The sequence below is a fragment of the Pezoporus occidentalis genome, unplaced genomic scaffold, assembly GCF_034315485.1.
Source record: "Pezoporus occidentalis ecotype Australia unplaced genomic scaffold, CSIRO_AGI_Poc_V1 ctg200, whole genome shotgun sequence".
In the NCBI taxonomy this organism is placed as follows: domain Eukaryota; kingdom Metazoa; phylum Chordata; class Aves; order Psittaciformes; family Psittacidae; genus Pezoporus; species Pezoporus occidentalis.
Window position 1 is genome coordinate 1,300,020 of NW_026913857.1, and position 17,237 is coordinate 1,317,256.

At 48.0% G+C, this 17,237-nt stretch overlaps 1 protein-coding gene across 1 annotated transcript; it reads right to left on the reverse strand.

Annotated features, from left to right (window-relative positions):
• Positions 1-1,301: 1,301 nt before the first annotated feature.
• Positions 1,302-3,791, reverse strand: LGALS3 (galectin 3). Its single transcript, XM_062618441.1, has 6 exons — positions 3,698-3,791; positions 3,560-3,582; positions 2,924-3,253; positions 2,630-2,718; positions 2,205-2,373; positions 1,302-1,568 (listed from the first exon to the last, which is right to left on the reverse strand). Exons 1-6 carry the CDS (start codon positions 3,774-3,776, stop codon positions 1,413-1,415), a joined length of 846 nt encoding a protein of 281 aa, XP_062474425.1. The 5' UTR covers positions 3,777-3,791; the 3' UTR covers positions 1,302-1,412.
• Between the last annotated feature and the right edge of the window lie 13,446 nt (positions 3,792-17,237).

Below are 17,237 nucleotides of genomic sequence, written 5' to 3' on the forward strand. Positions count from 1 at the left end.
CCAAGGCTCGTGACCTGTTCCATGGAGCATGTAACACTTGTACAACTTAGATCTCCTATGAGAAGGAAGCATGTCAGATTGAACTGAGACACCAAATGAGCAGAATATGCCTTTGAAATGGAGGTGTGATATAACTTTTCTAGCTATGGTCTAGGAAAGAGATTTTTGCTTCCTCTAGCTCTGAACCCCTTCCTGAAGTACCTCACTCTGGTCAGGCTCAGAGGCTCTCGAGCTTTCCCTGTTTTCCAGTGTTTAAGAGGACATCTCCAGCAAGGTGGTACTTCTGTGAGTTGTGCAGCAGCCACTCACAGCCTGATTGTGCACCTCCTCCTCCCCATGGTGGGGGGGGAACTTCAGTCCTTTGCTGCACTACTTTGATTCCTTTAGTGAAAAAGTAGTAATGGCTCTACCTACCAGAGCCGCTGAGGCTAAAATAAACATCAAATGACCATCCCCTAACTGGTGCTTGCAGAAGATGGGTTTGAAGGTTGCTGCCTGAGCTCAGAGGCTCAGCAGCAGAACACCACAGGCTGCTTTCCCAAGTACTCTCCATGCAAATCACTGAATTATAGAAGAGGTAGTGTTAGAAAGGACCTTATATCCAGTTCCAACCCCCCTGCCATGGCCAGGGGCACCACGCACTAAACCATGTTGCTCATGACTGTGTCCAACCTGGCCTTGAACACTGCCAGCGATGGAGCGTTCATAACTTCCCTTCACAACCCATTCTAGTGCCTCACCACCCTTACAGTAAAGAATTTCCTCCTTATAGCCAATCTAAACTTCCCCTGTTTAAGTTTGAACCCATTACCCCTTGTCCTGTCACTACAGTCCCTAATGAACTGTTCATCTTTAGCATCCCTGTAGCTCGCCTTCAGATACTGGAAGGCTGCTATGAGGTCTCCATGCAGCCTTCTCTTCTCCAGGCTGAACAGCCCCAACTTCCTCAGCCTCTCTTCATACAGAAGGTGCTCCAGTCCCCTGATCATCCTCATGACCCTTCTCTGGACTTGTTCCAACAGTTCTATGTCCTTTTTATGTTGAGGACACCAGAACTGCACACAATACTCCAGGTGAGGTCTCACAAGAGCAGAGTAGAGGGGCAGGATCACCTCCTTCGACCTGCTGGTCATGCTCCTTTTGATGCAGCCCAGGATACAGGGCAGCAAATCAAGCTGTTCTGAGCCGTCATTCTCTGCTAAAGTGATGTGCTGTCTCTACAGCAAGAATTCAGATACTTCCACCTTTGAACCCAGCTTGCTGAAAGGTATTTTGCCTTTTGACACCTTACCGAACACAAATTTTACTTGTGAAAGTATGTTTTATTACCTCAAAGTATTCATGTAAGAAGGCACTTTTGGTTACAGCCATGTTAAAAGCATCAAGTTTGCATTAAAATTGCACCACCATAGTTATATCATGGTTGGCGTGACGCTGGTGAGAGTGATGTCTCCAGCAATGCAGAGTTTGGTGATCTCGTTCAGCCTCTTCTCACGGAAGCTGTACTGCAGCAAGTGAGCATCGTTGACTGCTACCTTGAAGTGATCTGCCTCACAAAGGATCTGGAGCTGAAATAAAACCCGCACATCAGCCAAATGATAACCGCTGGATTTGTTTTAAGCCACAGGCTTGAGCAGGCTGGCACTGCCTTATGGCTGCTGCTGCTAGCTGAGTGCAGCCCAGGATGAGCTGGTGCAGCAATTCATAGCTGCAAACATCACTGGTGACCTTTGCCTTCGCCAAAGCCCTGCCGTGCTCTTCCTCCTCTATGGTTTAGCCCAGAGTTTGTCACCTCATGACTATAACTGCTTTCAATAAGTGGTTCTCCACACAGTGAGAGCTGCATTCACACCAAATCTTAACCTATTCTGCACGAGGGAAAAGCTCACAAAGGGAGCTTGGGTGCTATCAGAGAAAATGCTTTATAAAACAATAGCAGTATAAATAATGAGGCTCTAATAATAAACAGGAGTAATGGAAGTGGCGAGAAGTTATACCCTGGGCAACTGGACCTGCAGGAGGGGTTAGAAGTGGCAGTGCCATAGAACCTTCTGTGCTGGACAGCCAGCAAAGAACATCGGGCAACTGCCCTAAAAGCATCCCTGAGAGCTGATGCGAAAGTATTATTAGACAGCCCTGACCACATTCCCCAGCGCCTGATTGCTGTTGAGACACAGAGACCCAGCTGGGCACGTTTCTGTCACCTTGAAGGGTTTTCCAGCTTCAAATGGAAATCTTGGAGCTGTCCTCTCCTCCTTTCCCCAGTGATTGTGGAACATCGAATTGCAGACGATGACTTTCCTGTTGTCTTCATTGAAGCGGGGATTGAAGTGGAAGGCAATGTCATTCCCTTTCTTGAAATCCAGTGAAAACCTGCAAAGACAGTAACAGGTTTGCTGCTTTTTTCTACAAAAGCCCTGGGCTTGACAAAAAAAAGCAGCAAAAAGGCAGGAAAAAAAAACCACAGACCTTTTTGGGCAATAACAGGACATTTATTGTGTGTAATATTTGATCTTACACCAGGTGGGTGTGATTCAGGAACGGAAAGCAAATTCCAGCTGCTGTGTTCCATCTGACAGTGCCCCACAGAACCCTCCCCCTGCCTTTGGTGCTTGACGCCCCTTGGTACCTGCTTGGATTGGGGTTGATGGACCCTGTGATGGTTATGAGCATCCGAGGGCTGAGTCCTGCCTGCAGGTACAGCTCAAAGGGGACTGTCTGGGAGACAAGGGAGATGGATGTTAGCAGAAAATGTGTTAAAAGCCAGAAGCTTGGCACAGGCTGGCTTGTGGTGTGACAACCCCATGAGACAGTGGCCACCCATACCACCTCCCTGGGACAGCCAGCCCCACATCCCTCTTATCGACAAACAAAACTCAGCAGTAAAGATGCAGAAACCCTTGTAAAACAATGGAGCTGTTACCATTGGAGGAGCTGGTCCCCCCTGTGGATGAGGGGGCCCAAATCCAGGGCCACTGAGTGGTTGTCCTGGGGCAGGGTACGGCCCTGGTCCTGCTGGTGCTCCAGGGAATGGTCCGGGTGCTCCTGGATACGGTCCGTGTCCTGCTGGTCCTCCGGGATATGGCCCTGGTCCTCCAGGATAGGGTCCTGGTGCTCCAGGATAGGGTCCTGGAGGGCCAGGGTAGGCTGGGACCCCCCCAGGAGGTGGTGGCTGGTTCCCCCAGGAGGGCCAGCCTTGGGGCTGGGGGGCAGAGGGGTTCGGGTTGTTGCCGGTGGACAAGGCATCAGCTAACTGTGAACAGAGGGGAGAGGAGGGGCGATAGGGGGGTGACGTGAGTCCTGCGTTCAGGTTGAGTCCTCCAGCGTCCACCTCTCATAGCCTACAACATGCACCAGTGGTGAGAGCTCAACCACTGCCCAGCAGCTGGGTGAGGTTAGTGCCTGGGCATGGGTTTCCAGTAAACACCAACGTAACTGAGGCGGATTTGGGGGTTAGGCAGGTTAGCAAAGACACGTCCCCACCCCAGCCAAAGGTCCCTGCTGCAAAGAGAGGCAACACTCAGAACCCCCACGTTGTTTTAAAGGATTCCATACTTACAGAGAAACTGTCTGACATTGTTCCTGAAACAAAAAGACAAAGTCATTTTTAAGGTACATGATCTGAAAACAGATTTTTGAGAAGAGCTACAGTTCACAGCAGCAACCGGCTGGAATGTGGTCAGTCCCCATCACGTACCTGCCAGGCAGAACCGACAGCTCCAGCACCACAGAGCAAGCCCTCTTCTGATCCCTGCAGGAGAAATGGTCACCACCATGAGCAGCTCCACGGGTGAATCTGGCCCGAACACCCTCTGGATAAAATGGGCTGCTGGGGGTTGTCGGTGCCATTTTTGGCCTTACAGCGCTGCTGGTGTCAAGCAGACACTGAACTGCAGGGACCCCTCACCATCACCCAGCCACTTGAGCTGCACTGAGGGCAGGCAAGGCCCTGCCAACCAGGCCCCTTCTGAGAGATGACAGCAGCATGGGGGGGACACGGCCACCTCCCTGCCCTGGCTGCGGGCTGCTGGCTCCCTGTGCAGGGCTCTGGGTGGCACACGCAGGCTCTGTGCAAGGGAAGGTGACAACGCTCTGCCCCCAACACAGCATGTGAAGGATCAGAGCAGCTTGGTGTGATGAGTAACGTGGTATCAGTGACCACCATGTTATGGGAGCAGCTCTGTTCTGTGCACCCACGGCCAGCATTATCCACTTCCCCATTCCCCACAGCATCATCCCAGACAGAACTTCAGTTAAAGCCTAAACAAAAATCCCTGTGGGGGCCACAATGAGCTGCATGGGGGGTACAACCACAGCACAGCACATCGGGGAACACGCAGACACCCCATGACATGCAGGATGGATGCTCCCAGCAGGCCTGGAAAGGCACAAGAAGTGTGGCACTCATCGGGTGCAGATCCCCTTTCTCCCCGGTGTGCCCCTGAGGGACACACGTGCCACCCGCCGCTCCGGACCAGTGGGTAAAAGCTGCTTTACAAGTTGTATGAGCTCAGGCCGAGCTGCTCCACTGCAGCAGGGCTGGACCATACCTGCCTGCTGGATTCCTCCCGTCAAAGAGAGCATTCATGGAGGAAGCAGGAAGAGGGAGTTAAAAAAAAAACCCAGAGAGGCAGAAACTGGGAGAGGAAAGGAAAATTCCAAACTGAAAACAGAAGGAAAATTCTGAAAGAAGCATCCAGATGCAGAAAAGTGGCAGCAAGTCAGGCCTTGGGAGTGACAGAACCCCAAGGTTTCACAAGCAACAAACAACCCCTTTCCCTAGCCAAACATTCACGCTCCTGAGCCCACAGGGGTTTTCAGCTGGCCTTCAACCAGCATCTGTTTGAACTATGTGAACACCTCATGTCTCTCAAAGCTGCTATTTGCCTCCTGGGGTTTTCTTTAAGCCCTCGAGTTTGCCACTTGTGCACAGGGCAAAGCCGGGGGTGCACACAAAGCTCCTGCAGGCTCCCCGGGGCTGGATCCAGCTGGATTGGGGTTGGCCGAGCCACGGGTATGCAGCTGTATAATAAGACTTGTGCTGCTGCGGTGAGGGGTCCTCCCCTGCCTGCTCTCCCCTGATCTCCCTGCAGTACCTCAGGCAGAAGCAATTTGGTTCCCTTACTCACATTTCCTATTGCTTCGGCCCCATGCCATAAGCAGTTCACCTGGCAGGAGGCTCCTGTCTCTGCACCAGGACCAGCTTCCCAGTTTGATGTTTGAGGATTTGAGAACCCACTGCTCCTCTGCCCCCAAACAGTAGGGCCGAGCTCGAGGCCTGGGGAGTCACCCGCTGTCACTGCTGTGCTGCAGCTCCGCAGTGCTCACTGCCGGGCTGCTGTGAGCCCTGGACGGTAGCACCTCAGAGGTGCATTTCCAACAGCGTTTGGGCTGCTGTCAATGTCACTTGATGTCCCCTTGGCAGCTCAGCTGTGAGGAACACCCCAGCACAGACGTCTACAACGCACCCCAAGTATTTCCTATGTTCCCTCAAAGCGTGAAAAGCACCTCTTTGGGGAAGGAATACGAGATTTCTTCCCTTCGGTGCTATTTCTGCAGTGACTTCCTGGGTGTCCTCAGCCTCCCGTGCACCAATGCTCCCTCCGCACGTGTTGTGGGGTACAGACAGGGCACCCCATGAGATCCAACCACCCTTACAGTACCATAACCGCCCGCGGTCACCCCTAAAGCCACCAAGCGCTCCCGATGCTGCCGTTACCCGCGGAGGCCCCGCGCGTCCCAGCTCCCGCTGCCCCGCACCGAGCGGCGAGCGCAGCCCCAACCCTTTCATTGCCACCTCACCCGCGGCCGCCCCGCGCCCCTTCCCCGCGGGACCCGTGCTCGGAGGCACCCGCTCACCCGTGCGGCACCTGCGGCTCCAGCGCTCGATCGCCCCGGGCAGCGGGACCCGCCCTCTCGGGGCGGGCAGCGGGAGCGGCCGCTCCCCCGGGGCAGGGCCCGTGGCACAGGGGCAGCGGAGCGATGGCTGCGCGGCACCGGGACCCGGGGGACTTGGGCTTCGCGCGGTTCGCGCCTGCAGTGCGTGCCTGCTCACACCGCGGAGGCTTCCCGGCCCCTGCCCTGGCAGAGCACCCGTGGGGCTTGTGAGAGCATCCAGCTCCAGCCGGGTGTCCAACAGCCAGGGACACCTTCCACCACACCGGGTTGCTCCAAGCCCCGTCCAACCTGGCCTTGAACACTGCCGGGGATGGGGCAGCCACAGCTTCTCTGGGCAACCTGTGCCAGTGCCTCACCAACCTCACAGGGAAGAACTTCTTCCTAATAGCTAATCTCAGTCTGCCCTCTGTCAGTTTAAAGCCATTCCCCCTTGTCCCATCCCTGCAGGCCTCTATCAAAAGCCCTTCTCCAGCTTTCTTGTAACCCCTTTAGGTACTGGAAGCTGCTCTAAGGTCTCCCCTGAGCCTTCTCTTCTCCAGGCTGAACAACCCCAGCTCTCTCAGCCTGTCTCCATAGGGGAATGCTCCAGCCCTCTGAGCACCTTCATGCCCTCCTCTGAGCTCACTCAAGCAGCTCCATTGTCCTTATGTCCCCAGAGCTGGATGCAGCACTGCGGGGGCGGGGGGCTCACAGCCTTACTGAAGCTCAGTAAACCACAGATTTCCTTCTAAATTTTGTGGTTTTGCTTCTCTCCAGGGACCACCAAGAAATAAAAAGCTGGAGAAGCTTTGGCTTTCACCCGAGCAGCAAGGCCGGCAGCTGTAATTTCAGCAAGCGCAGTTTTACTGCAGATTGAAGGGAAATCATCTCCTGCTTGCTCAATGGGCTTCACAACTTAATGCAATAGAAAAGAAAAAGGCTTGTTGAGATGCTGATCTGCTGCGAGGTGTTGCTGTCAGAACTGAATAGGACAGAACAAAACAGAACAGGACTACTTCAGTTGTAAGGGACCTATAGCGACCATCTTGTCCAACTGCTTGACCAATTTGGGGCTGACCAAAGGTTATTAAGTGACACTCCCTTTAATTGGTGCCATTAAATGCATAGAAAGTACTTCTTCAAGGCAGCAGCTAAACTAAATGGCCTTGCTGATACAAACAAAAGGCAAAAATCTCTTGAGTTTGTTTTAAAGGGATTTTAGTGTAACTTCTTAGGGTTCATCTCTTCTTATCTAAAAGATAAAGGCTTTGAAAGAGGGCAGCCTGCTCTCTACTGGGGCACCAGCCTGGATTTTCACACCCTGAAGTTCTGTAGAACACTGAAGCTTGTCAAATGCTGATGAGAGATGCCAGGGATGCCGAAGGGAGTGCGATGCTCCAACTGGGGAGATGTTTAAGCAGGGAGTGCTGCTTCACTTGCCTGCCACAGCGAGCAGACCTCACCACAGCAAACAGACCCAGTGATACCTCTGGGAATGTTTTAGGGCAAAGGGACCTGGAGAGGATTGGAGCCAGTAATGCTGAAGGATCCCTGAGGCACTGCATGAGCATCTGGAGCTTCCTGAGCCTGTAACTCAAGCACAAGGAGATGGCTGCTCACCAGAACAACCCTTCAAGTCCTTGCTCCAGCATCTTTCTAAGAATATATTAACCAAGCGGTACACATGTGCAGAGCACATGTTCATAAAGCTGAGTAAAGGGACACACACAGAGCAGGTCTCGGTGACTTCTGCCTTCCCAGGTAGCCAGCTAAGGCTGTATTACCTCCATAGTGCACTGCTTTTCCCATTCCACCCTAAGACATGCCACCCCCCCTCCCCCAAATGTCTTTGGTAAGGGAGATTTTCCTGAAAAACCTGTATTGCTATTTTCAGGATTTCACTTGAAGGCTCCAAACATTTACCAAAAAGGCTTCCCTGTTTTTTTCCATTTCCAATGCCATAAGCCTTGTGCTTCCAGTTATGCAACGGATACACAGTGTTGAAAAAATGTTTGACCAAAAGTGAACACATGACTCAATATTTGAGGTAATTTCTTCACTTGAAAAAGCCAAGCAGCAGCGAGGATGAGGAGTGAGGCTGGACGGGGCTTGGAGCAACCTGGTCTAGTGGAAGGTGTCCCTGCCTGTGGCATTGGGGTTGGAACTGGATGAACTTTAAGGACCTTGCTAACCCAGACCACTCTGTTTATGATTCAACATTCATGGGGCGGGTGCCAAGAGCCCTTTGCATGCAGAGCTATGAAACATCCACATTCTGCTCTGCTCCCTGTCGCCTGAGTCATCCCACTGTGACTCACATGGTCGGACACGGAAGTGTGGCGGCTTGGGATAGTGAAGACAGAGTGGCTGGATTCAGTGCTGGAGCAGTAGACAAGGGATGTACTGGCTCTGTAGGAGACCTAAGGCCCAGAGATGGTGCCTCTCCCTCGCAGTATTGTAACGCCTTGCCATACATGGCCTTGCAAACCAGGGCTGGCTGCTTCTCAACAGTGGATAGAAAACCAGTCATTTCTCAAAAATAAGCATATTCTTGGGGTTTGGAAAATATTTTTAAGCACTCGTAAGTAAGTATCCTGTTTGCTTTAGAGACTCTAAAAAGAAAACGAAACCCTGCTTGGCACCACGTACAATTGAAAGCTCTGAATTGCCAACCCAAGAGGTGGGAGAGACAGAGGAGCCAGGAAGGCTGCTAAGTCATTGGATCACAGTTACTTAGGGAGGTGGTCTCTGACATGCACTTCACTATGGGCAGACACGTTCTCTTTACACAGTTTAATTTCCCTATTTTAAATGCCCAGCATTAATCTGATAGCACACAAGAGCCAAGTGATATTTAACGGTGCACTGGTTTTAGCAGGGATGGAGTTAATTTTCTTCACAGCAGGTAGTATGGGGCTTGATAACAGATGGATGTTTTCCTTACTGCTGAGCAGTGCTTACACAGAGTCAAGGTCTTTTCTGCCTCTCTGCAAGGTCTCAGTCTGAAGAAGAGAAGGCTCTGGGGAGACCTTCAAGTAGCCTTCCAATATCTAAAAGGGGGGCTACAAGAAAGCTGGAGAGGGATCCAGCAATGAGGGTGGAGGTGAGCATTAGCTCATTTCCACAGGGGGCTCAAGGTCCCTTCAGGACTGGGAGTAACTCACCCACCAGCTCTGGGTTCCCCAGACACACAGGCACCATTTCACTGTACAATACCATACATTATTAAACATTTTCCTCTAGCAACAACCTTTGACAGGTTGCTCAGCAATAGCTTTGAAGTGCCACCATCTATCGAGTGCTGTTTATTGAAGGGCTTGCCTGCCATAATGTCACAGTAATGTTTACCATTGGGTTAATTAACTACATACTCTGGTAGTTTAAAATAAGCCATTTAAGCCAAATAACTTTATATATAAATGAAAGTTTGCAATTACAGCTGAGGAGTTATCAACCCTTTGCTTGGCCCCAGTACCCTTTACTTTATGCTGATTTATATCAGGAATTAACATCATCTTCTATTCTTGTAGCCACCAAGTCTCCCAGAGGCAAAAGACTCCACTCCAATGTGCAACCTCTCTCTGTAAAGTTAAATAACTTCAAAGTGGTAATTTCAAACTGCTTAATGGAAACTAATAAACAGAAATCTGCTTCTGTCTTGTCTTTGTCATGGTAAATTAAAGGGAAGGAAACTAATCTAGAGGGCAAGAAGCTCAATGGCTGAAGAGATCCATTTCCCTTTACAAAGCAGAACAATGCACAGCAGTGTGATTTTATCAGTCTCATAAGCTCTGTGGCCTGACTTGTGCATGGGGTTGGCAGCAACCATCATATGCAACGTGTGGGCTGCAGATTTATCACTGAGGCCGTGCTTGGTGTAGTCCCGAGGTGTTAAATTCAACCATCATCTTTCCTTCCTCTCCGAGCAGGCTCCCAGGCTGGGCAATGGGAACTGTGACAACATCATCTCCTTTCTCAGACACAGGCATGTGTTTCCCCTAGCACTAGTGAAAAAGTCAATGCAGAGAAAGGTTGAGAACTTCAGTAACTCAAGTTTGATCGTCAAGACAGCAAAAGCAGCAGATACAGAGCATCGATGCAGCATCATCCCTGCTGCTCACATATACCTTCACATATATGACCAAGTCTGGACTTGCTCTCTTTCCCCTGCACCAGCTCCCTTTTATTCTCTATTATAAAGCACAAAGCAGAAGTCCCACCTTTGCAGCTTCCTTCTCCCAGTGCAAAATTCCAGCTCATTCAGTTCCCTCTTGCTTTGGCAGTGCCAGGAGAACAATAAGTCCACCCCAGAAAGCTTCACGCAGCTTCTAGCACTGATGCTGTAGATGAGCAAACCCACACCACAGTTTGAAGCTTTTCTACTATTAGAGATGAATAAATGTGAATCATTTTATACTGGATGCACTGACCTGAGCATTAAGGTGCTTTCCAAGAGTTAAGCGGGTCTTGTGGCAATTTGTGTCAATAGATCAACAGAAGTCCTCAAGCCCCCCAGGCTCAAACTTTGTAGTAATTCCCTTCTCAGCTGCACCAAGCTCCATGGCACGTTGTCCACAGACCCTTAAAGAAGCTTTTGCATCTTAATAGTATGAAAAAACTGGATGAGGAATCCCTACATTGATCCCAACTGCCTGTGCAGATGTGTTTAACAACCCCCATGGCTTGCTGCTACCAAAAAGGCAAAATCCTGGTGCTTTTCGACTCATTCAACCTTGCAGACAACTAATCCAGCCTAAAAAGACCAAAGGAATAGCATTGTGCTGCAGGAGGGGGTTGAATCTGTTCAAGCCTACCCCCACCAAAGGCAGTGTGTGCCACTGCTGTTCCCATGTCTTTGCCACGGGAAAGATGCTCAATAAGGAAAGTAAAAGCCCTAAGTGATACTGCACTCAGCACACAGAGTCGGAAGGAAAACATGAAGGCCAAAGGAAGGTGGGACAACCCTACCTGACCCAAGGCAGCTGCAATACCAACCACTCCTAAGAGTGTTTTTTTATTGTAACAGCAATCATAGCATCATTTAGGTTGGAGAAGACCTTAAAGATCACAGAGTCCAACTGTGGTAGGTGGCTTTTCCCATAGCTCAGAAAACCAGAGGAGATAGGAGAGAGAAGAGCTTTGTCCCTGGCAGGTCAGCAGGTTTTCCTTCTTTGCCACACTGCATTTGATGCCAGAGTTTTGCAGAGCACAGAAACTCATTCTCCTATGAGACCTCGCATCGAACAAGGCTCAGATTTAAATCTTGTGTACAGCGTGTTTGTGTTCTTCCTGTAGCAGTCAAACCCAACACAGTGTAATACAAGTCTGTGCGAAGATGTGGGTTACAGCAACGTCACGCAAACAGCACTGCGAGTGGATAAACTGCTGTTGGTTTTCCCTATTTTTATCAAGTTCAATGTTAAAAATAATCAGTAGTAGAAACAGCCTTCTGTGCCAGGAGGATTTGCCAAGGCAGGAGGGCTGAGAGCAGCAGCGCTGCCCTCTGCTGATGGCAGCAGGATGGTGACGGGCCGCGACCAGCTCAGACAGCCAAAAACCAGAGGGGTCACATCGAGCTCTGCCTTCACACAACAGCCATGAGCTCATTTTTCCAGCTTGCTTTTTCTTTGAACCACGCAGAGCAGTTTTTGCTCAGTGTCACTCCACAGACACTCTCCTTTACTGACTCTGACAGCCAGTACACACCAACGGGAGAGTATCAAGATGTCATTATCCCACTGTACTCAGTGCTTCTCACTCAGGCCAGACCTATAAAACTGTGTTCAGCTTTGGGCCTCACTGTAGAAAAAAGATGTGGGCAGGATGCAGAGGGTCCAGAGAAGGGCCACAAAGATGAACGTAGCCATGTGAGGAAAGGCTGAGAGAGCTGGCTTTGCTCAGCCTAGAGAAAAGGCAGCTCATGGGAGCTCTGATCACCATGTTGCAGTATTTAAAGGGTGGGTACAAAGAAGGCAGAGACTCCCTTTTGACAAGGAGTCCCAAGGAAAAGATGAGGGGTGATGGGCACAAGTTACTCCTGGACACAAGAGGAAAGTTTTTCACAAGAACAATCAACCATTGGAATAATCTCCCTGGGGAAGTGATGGATTCCCGAACACTGGACTGTAAGGATTTGGCTGGGCAGGGTGGTGGGCCAGCTAGTCTAGGTAGTGCTTTAGCTAGAAAGGTTGGACCAGATGATCCTTGAGCTCTCTTCCAACCTGCTGTTCTATGATTCTGTGATCAAGGAGGAAAATGGCAGATCTACTGATGCCATCATCCCCATCTTCCAGGTTACGTGGTGCTGCTCATGCTCAGATTTCCAAGCAGGAAAATAAGGACAGCATCCAGGTTGAAATGCAAATAGACGTTGAAGCACCTGTGTTAAAAAGCTTTCAAGATAACCAGCTCTGGGTCCTTGAAGAGCACTGAGGAACTCCAGCTTTATGCAGCCCAACACACAGTGAGAACAAGCACCACGGTATTAAAGCATTAATTCTTCCCACTTCTGATCAAACTTAAAATAGGATATTCCACCACCTTCTCTGTGCTGGAGGGTGTTGCCCTGCAACTGAAGGGAATACAGAGAAAATAGAAAGCACAAGATTCAAGACTCCTTTGGACAATTTCTACCACAGAAAGCACTATATATAAAGTGCTTCGCAAATTATCATGCAAATGAGGCACGTTCTTGTGAAAAGGCATCATTATACAGTTTTGCTTTTCATCATCCTTTAACAGCTTAGGAAAATGGAGCATCCTGACCAGGGAAGATCACCCCTTGTTAGCACATACTGGGCTCCCACCAGAAGTCATAGATCCACCCCAGAGTGTAGATCTCATCTGTGCCATTTGCCCCCTTCTGAACTTGTTTCAAGAATGGATAAATTCCATGTTTGCTTTTAATCAGACACAGAACAGTGTCAATTTCCTTAAGAGTCAGGGCTGGTTCTGGTGGGCAGGGACATCAGGGGGTTCCTCATCCCCACTTGGAGCAGGGCCAGCTCCAAGACCAACGATGCTGCTCAGGGCTTTATCCAGGCTGACCTTCAAAGCCCCCAAGGACAGAGGCTGCACAACCTCCCTGCGCAGCCTGCTCCAATGCTCTCCTGTCCTCACTGTGATAAAGCTTCCCCTTGTTGATGTTATGACTCTCTTGCTTTTAAACTCACACCATCATCCAGTTTTGAAGCAATACAAGCTGGTGTTTGCTTTAAAACACGGTCTTCACCACCAGCAGTTTTCCACTTTAAACTCAAACTATGAATTATGCCCCCCTCATTTCACATCAAGGATGACATCTCCAGCCTTAACATCCCTCAGAAACAGGTACGAACAGGATAGGGCACTGCAGGATACCTGACTTGCACCCACCTGCCCACAAGATCCAACCATTGATAATTTCAGTAACTCATCCTCTCTAGGATCCCTCAGAGGAACAACTTCTTCTGCAGAGCATGAAATTAAGTGCTTATGGTGAACATGTGGTCCAGCTCCTCTTCTGGATGAAGATCTTCCCACTGACAGTCTAATGCAAACATGCCCCCACCAGGGTCATGGTCCCACTTACGCTGCTCTCTGCCTGAGCTTTCTGCTCTGCCTCATTCAGCAGAACACTTTGTACATGGGGTTGTATCAGGGAAGTTACCTGGTTTAAAGGTAATTGGGATAGTGGCAGAGGGAAGGGATAGGGAGATGTATATTAAGCCACCATTATGCCCAGTGAAACAAATCTGGTGATTGACAGCACAGCTTGATGTAAGAGTTTACGGGACAAGTGCTCCAAGAATTCCCTCCCCTAATCACCAGAAGAATCTGTGAGAGCAGGTGAGATCTTGTACAGACAACAGAACTAGGACCTGAAATTAAACCCAACAGCATGCCACTGGCTTCTCAGCATAGCTCTTCCCCTCTGAGTGCCACGACAAAGTGGGAAAGGGGGAAGAAACACAGGTATTATTTCATCTCTGTCTCTCATTTAACAAGGAGGGTACGCTTTGGAAAGCACTACTACAGAACCGAAGTGTTCGCACCATTACCTTGACCATTCCTTTTTATTTCTGCAGGTGGAATTTTTAACTTAACCATAACTTATGAACTGCTGCACAGGGGATACAAAGTCCCCATTCTTCTGCCTTCACTGTCATCAACCTGAACAATCAGCAGATCTCTGGAACAGAAGTACCCACTATGGTGCAAACAGCTTTTCATGCTGTTTCCCACATAGCTGAGAGATCCTGCAGGCAATAGTGACCAACAAGAACTTACCTTGCTGTTACAGCTTAATGGGTGTCTGCACAAAAGCACATTTTTGGTTTGAGTTAGCTCAAATTCCTCTGAATTGTGAGAATAGAGGAAACTTTAAATTCAATCCTCCCACAACTACCCTGAAAATGCTATTTGGGAAAACTGAGCCAATACAAAGTACACCAATGTCATGTATAACTAGCCATTATCCCTCTTCAAACCATGACCTTTCCTACTGCAACCTCTGCCCATGCCCAAGTGGCACATTTCCAGGCATCAGTCACTCCCAGGTGGAGCCAGGACAGAGTGCAGAGCTCACTCCTCTCAAGGTCACACATACCAACATTCACCCACCGAGCTCATCTGGGTCCCAGTGCATGTCCTTCTCCAAACATCCCAGAGGGAAACGCATTCTGTTGTGTTGTGCAGCGATGGTAACTCTTGCAGCACGTACTAGTTATTAGAAGCTTGTATTACAATTGATTTGCAGATGACACTTAACACTATGATGTGTCTGGTGGGTAACAGCTGTTTGAAGCATATGGAATTGCATTCTAATCATTGGAATTTTGTGTTTAACTTCAGAAATAGGAAAACCAGTATTAAGAAATATATGTATGAGAAGTTTCATCCTTAACATAGATGCCCAAGGGCTTTTACTTAGCAGAGGTGAAGGACACTTTCATACTGATGTCTCACCTTTTGGACAGTGCAGAGGCAGTTCTAGCACTGGCTGGTCAGTGAATCAATGCCTGTGCACAAAATGGCTCAGAACTTGCCTGGAGCTAAGTGCTTGCCTTCACAATGGTAGACCAGAACTAATATATCATATCTGACACAGTAGATCTAACTATGCACATAGTCACCACTTTGCAAGACCCCTGGAATAGCTTTTCAAAACTAACTACTCCCCTAAGAATTATGTACATAACTATTGCTTGGCAGATCCCCTCCCAGAAATTCCATTACAGATTTTTGGGTCTGCAGGGCAGTCAGCAATTAACATAACTGGATCAACATTTCCAAGTCTTCATCTCTACCAATGCAGAAAAGGTGCAAGGAATAATTCATTAGAGGAATCCAGAGGAGCACACAGTCCCACAGCCAAAAGTTAAGATAAAACATTGGCCACACGTACTGTAACAGATGTAAAAATTATATTCAGTGCACAGTTTAAGAAGAGCTTGTTTTCTAACCTTAAAGTGGACTAATATTATTTCCAGTCTTTACTGCTCACTGCTGCCATTTTTACCTTACTGAAAGAGTGAAGATGTGAGTAAAGGCAGCTCAGTGTGAACTGTTCTGCAGGCCAAGATATACGAAGAATATAAACGTAAGGATGAGTGATGACCAGACTTTGTAGTTCACCTTGCTGCCAAGCCCTGGAGTTTCTCATAGTTATCCACCCTATCCCACTGAACTCCTGATAAGAGAATGAAAACAGTGGTTTGTGGGTAACTCAGCACATCCAAATGTGTCAGTCTAGCACTGGAATTGTTCAGAGCCAGGAAAAAACACACGCAACACTCTTCACAGGTGAAAAACAAGTCCCATTCCTCCTCTACAGCAAGCAAAATCAGGTGGGTTTTTTTTTCTTCATTAGCAAGGCAGTTTGTGAACGGGCAATACCTGAGACTGACATGCTCCAAGATAGCAATGGTCACATCCACATTTAATATGCCTTATGCACAGGCTGCAAAAAAATCACAAAAGGAAGAGGAAAAACACTCACAAAAGTCAAGTCATTCTGATTTTATATTCAGTCTTTGCAAATCAAGGATGTCCTATTTTCACTATTCAAGGCAAAAGTCTACACAGGCATGTCAAAAGCAGTAAGTGAAAAACAGTAAACACAACAGTCTTGAAAATACGTTTAATGTCTAATCTTATACAAAAGTGACAGCATTTTCAAAAAAATATCAAATCCTGTATTTATAGCTTCTCACTATCATACAGCAATATTTGTTTCATCTAAAGAAAATACAGCAGCAGGTGATAATCTATACTTTAAAGATGTGATTGCTTATATTTCATATTGTAAACAAATGCAGTATGTCAATCTCAAAGCACAAGTCAAAACGAACTTCTCAGCAATTTAACTCAAATGAGGCATAGAAATGTACAAATTCCATTGCAAAAGCTTCAGGCCAGAAGTTGCTCACACTTGACATAACATGTGATAAAGTTACTACACGGTATATAGTGACAACTTGAGTTTTTACACAATAGATTAACAGGTATACCCTTTTCACTGCTATGCAAAGAACTTTGCTCACAAAAACAAAGGGGTTATGAAACAGTTTCCATGACCTCAAGAAATACGAATATACATTGAAAAACATCCCATATATACTGAATTTTAGCCTAAGTGTTCCAGTACTAAATCCTGCCTATTTCAGGAAGAACCTAGAAGTCTAGTTACTTTTACAAATCCCCTTTCAAAAAAATCATTACTTGCTACGTTCGCTTTATCCTTTCCTACTTCTTCCCATTCCCTGCAAAGACATCCAGCCAGTGCAATTCTGAACTGGAGTGCTGCTACTGCATGACCCATTCATTTGGAATATATGTTTTGTTATTATATTGATTTATTATCTAAGGCTGCAGGTATCAAAAAAGCACTTGAGCAAATATAGTCAATGTTCTCTTATGTTAATTTTAAATTAGTCTTGCCAAGATCTAAGCCAGGTCTGTTTGGGGGCAATTGAGCCTTATTTAAGGTTAGTGAAGACTTGCACTTTCGGCTCCTATTTCTAGAGTTACAGATGCCAAGTTTTAAGCTGAAACATTAAGTTTTTTGTTCAGCTCCAGTATTGTCTTTCTAGAACAAAAAATACATATACCTTTTCTATTAGCTTCCATAACTTTAAATTAAAACAGCACCAGCTAACTGCTTTCTTTTGAAAAAATACTGCAGGACTTCGCCATAAAGGGATGCCATCCAGCAGGACCTTGACACGCTAGAGAGACGCACCAATGCCAACCTTATGAAGTTCAAAGTGAAGCACAAGGTCCTGTACCCGGGTCAGGGCAATCCCAGGCACAGCTACATGTTGGGCAGAGAAGTGATTCAGAACAGCCCTAAGGAAGACTTGGAGGTGGTGACTGATGAG

Excerpts from the sequence above, each read along its gene's own strand:
- LGALS3 (XM_062618441.1), bottom strand. The coding sequence starts at position 3,776 with ATGGTGGTGACCATTTCTCCTGCAGGGATCAGAAGAGGGCTTGCTCTG. Across the intron at positions 3,254-3,559 it reads CAATGTCAGACAGTTTCTCT|TTAGCTGATGCCTTGTCCAC; the intron begins GTAAGTATGGAA and ends CTCTGTTCACAG. Across the intron at positions 2,719-2,923 it reads GGGGACCAGCTCCTCCAATG|ACAGTCCCCTTTGAGCTGTA; the intron begins GTAACAGCTCCA and ends CTTGTCTCCCAG.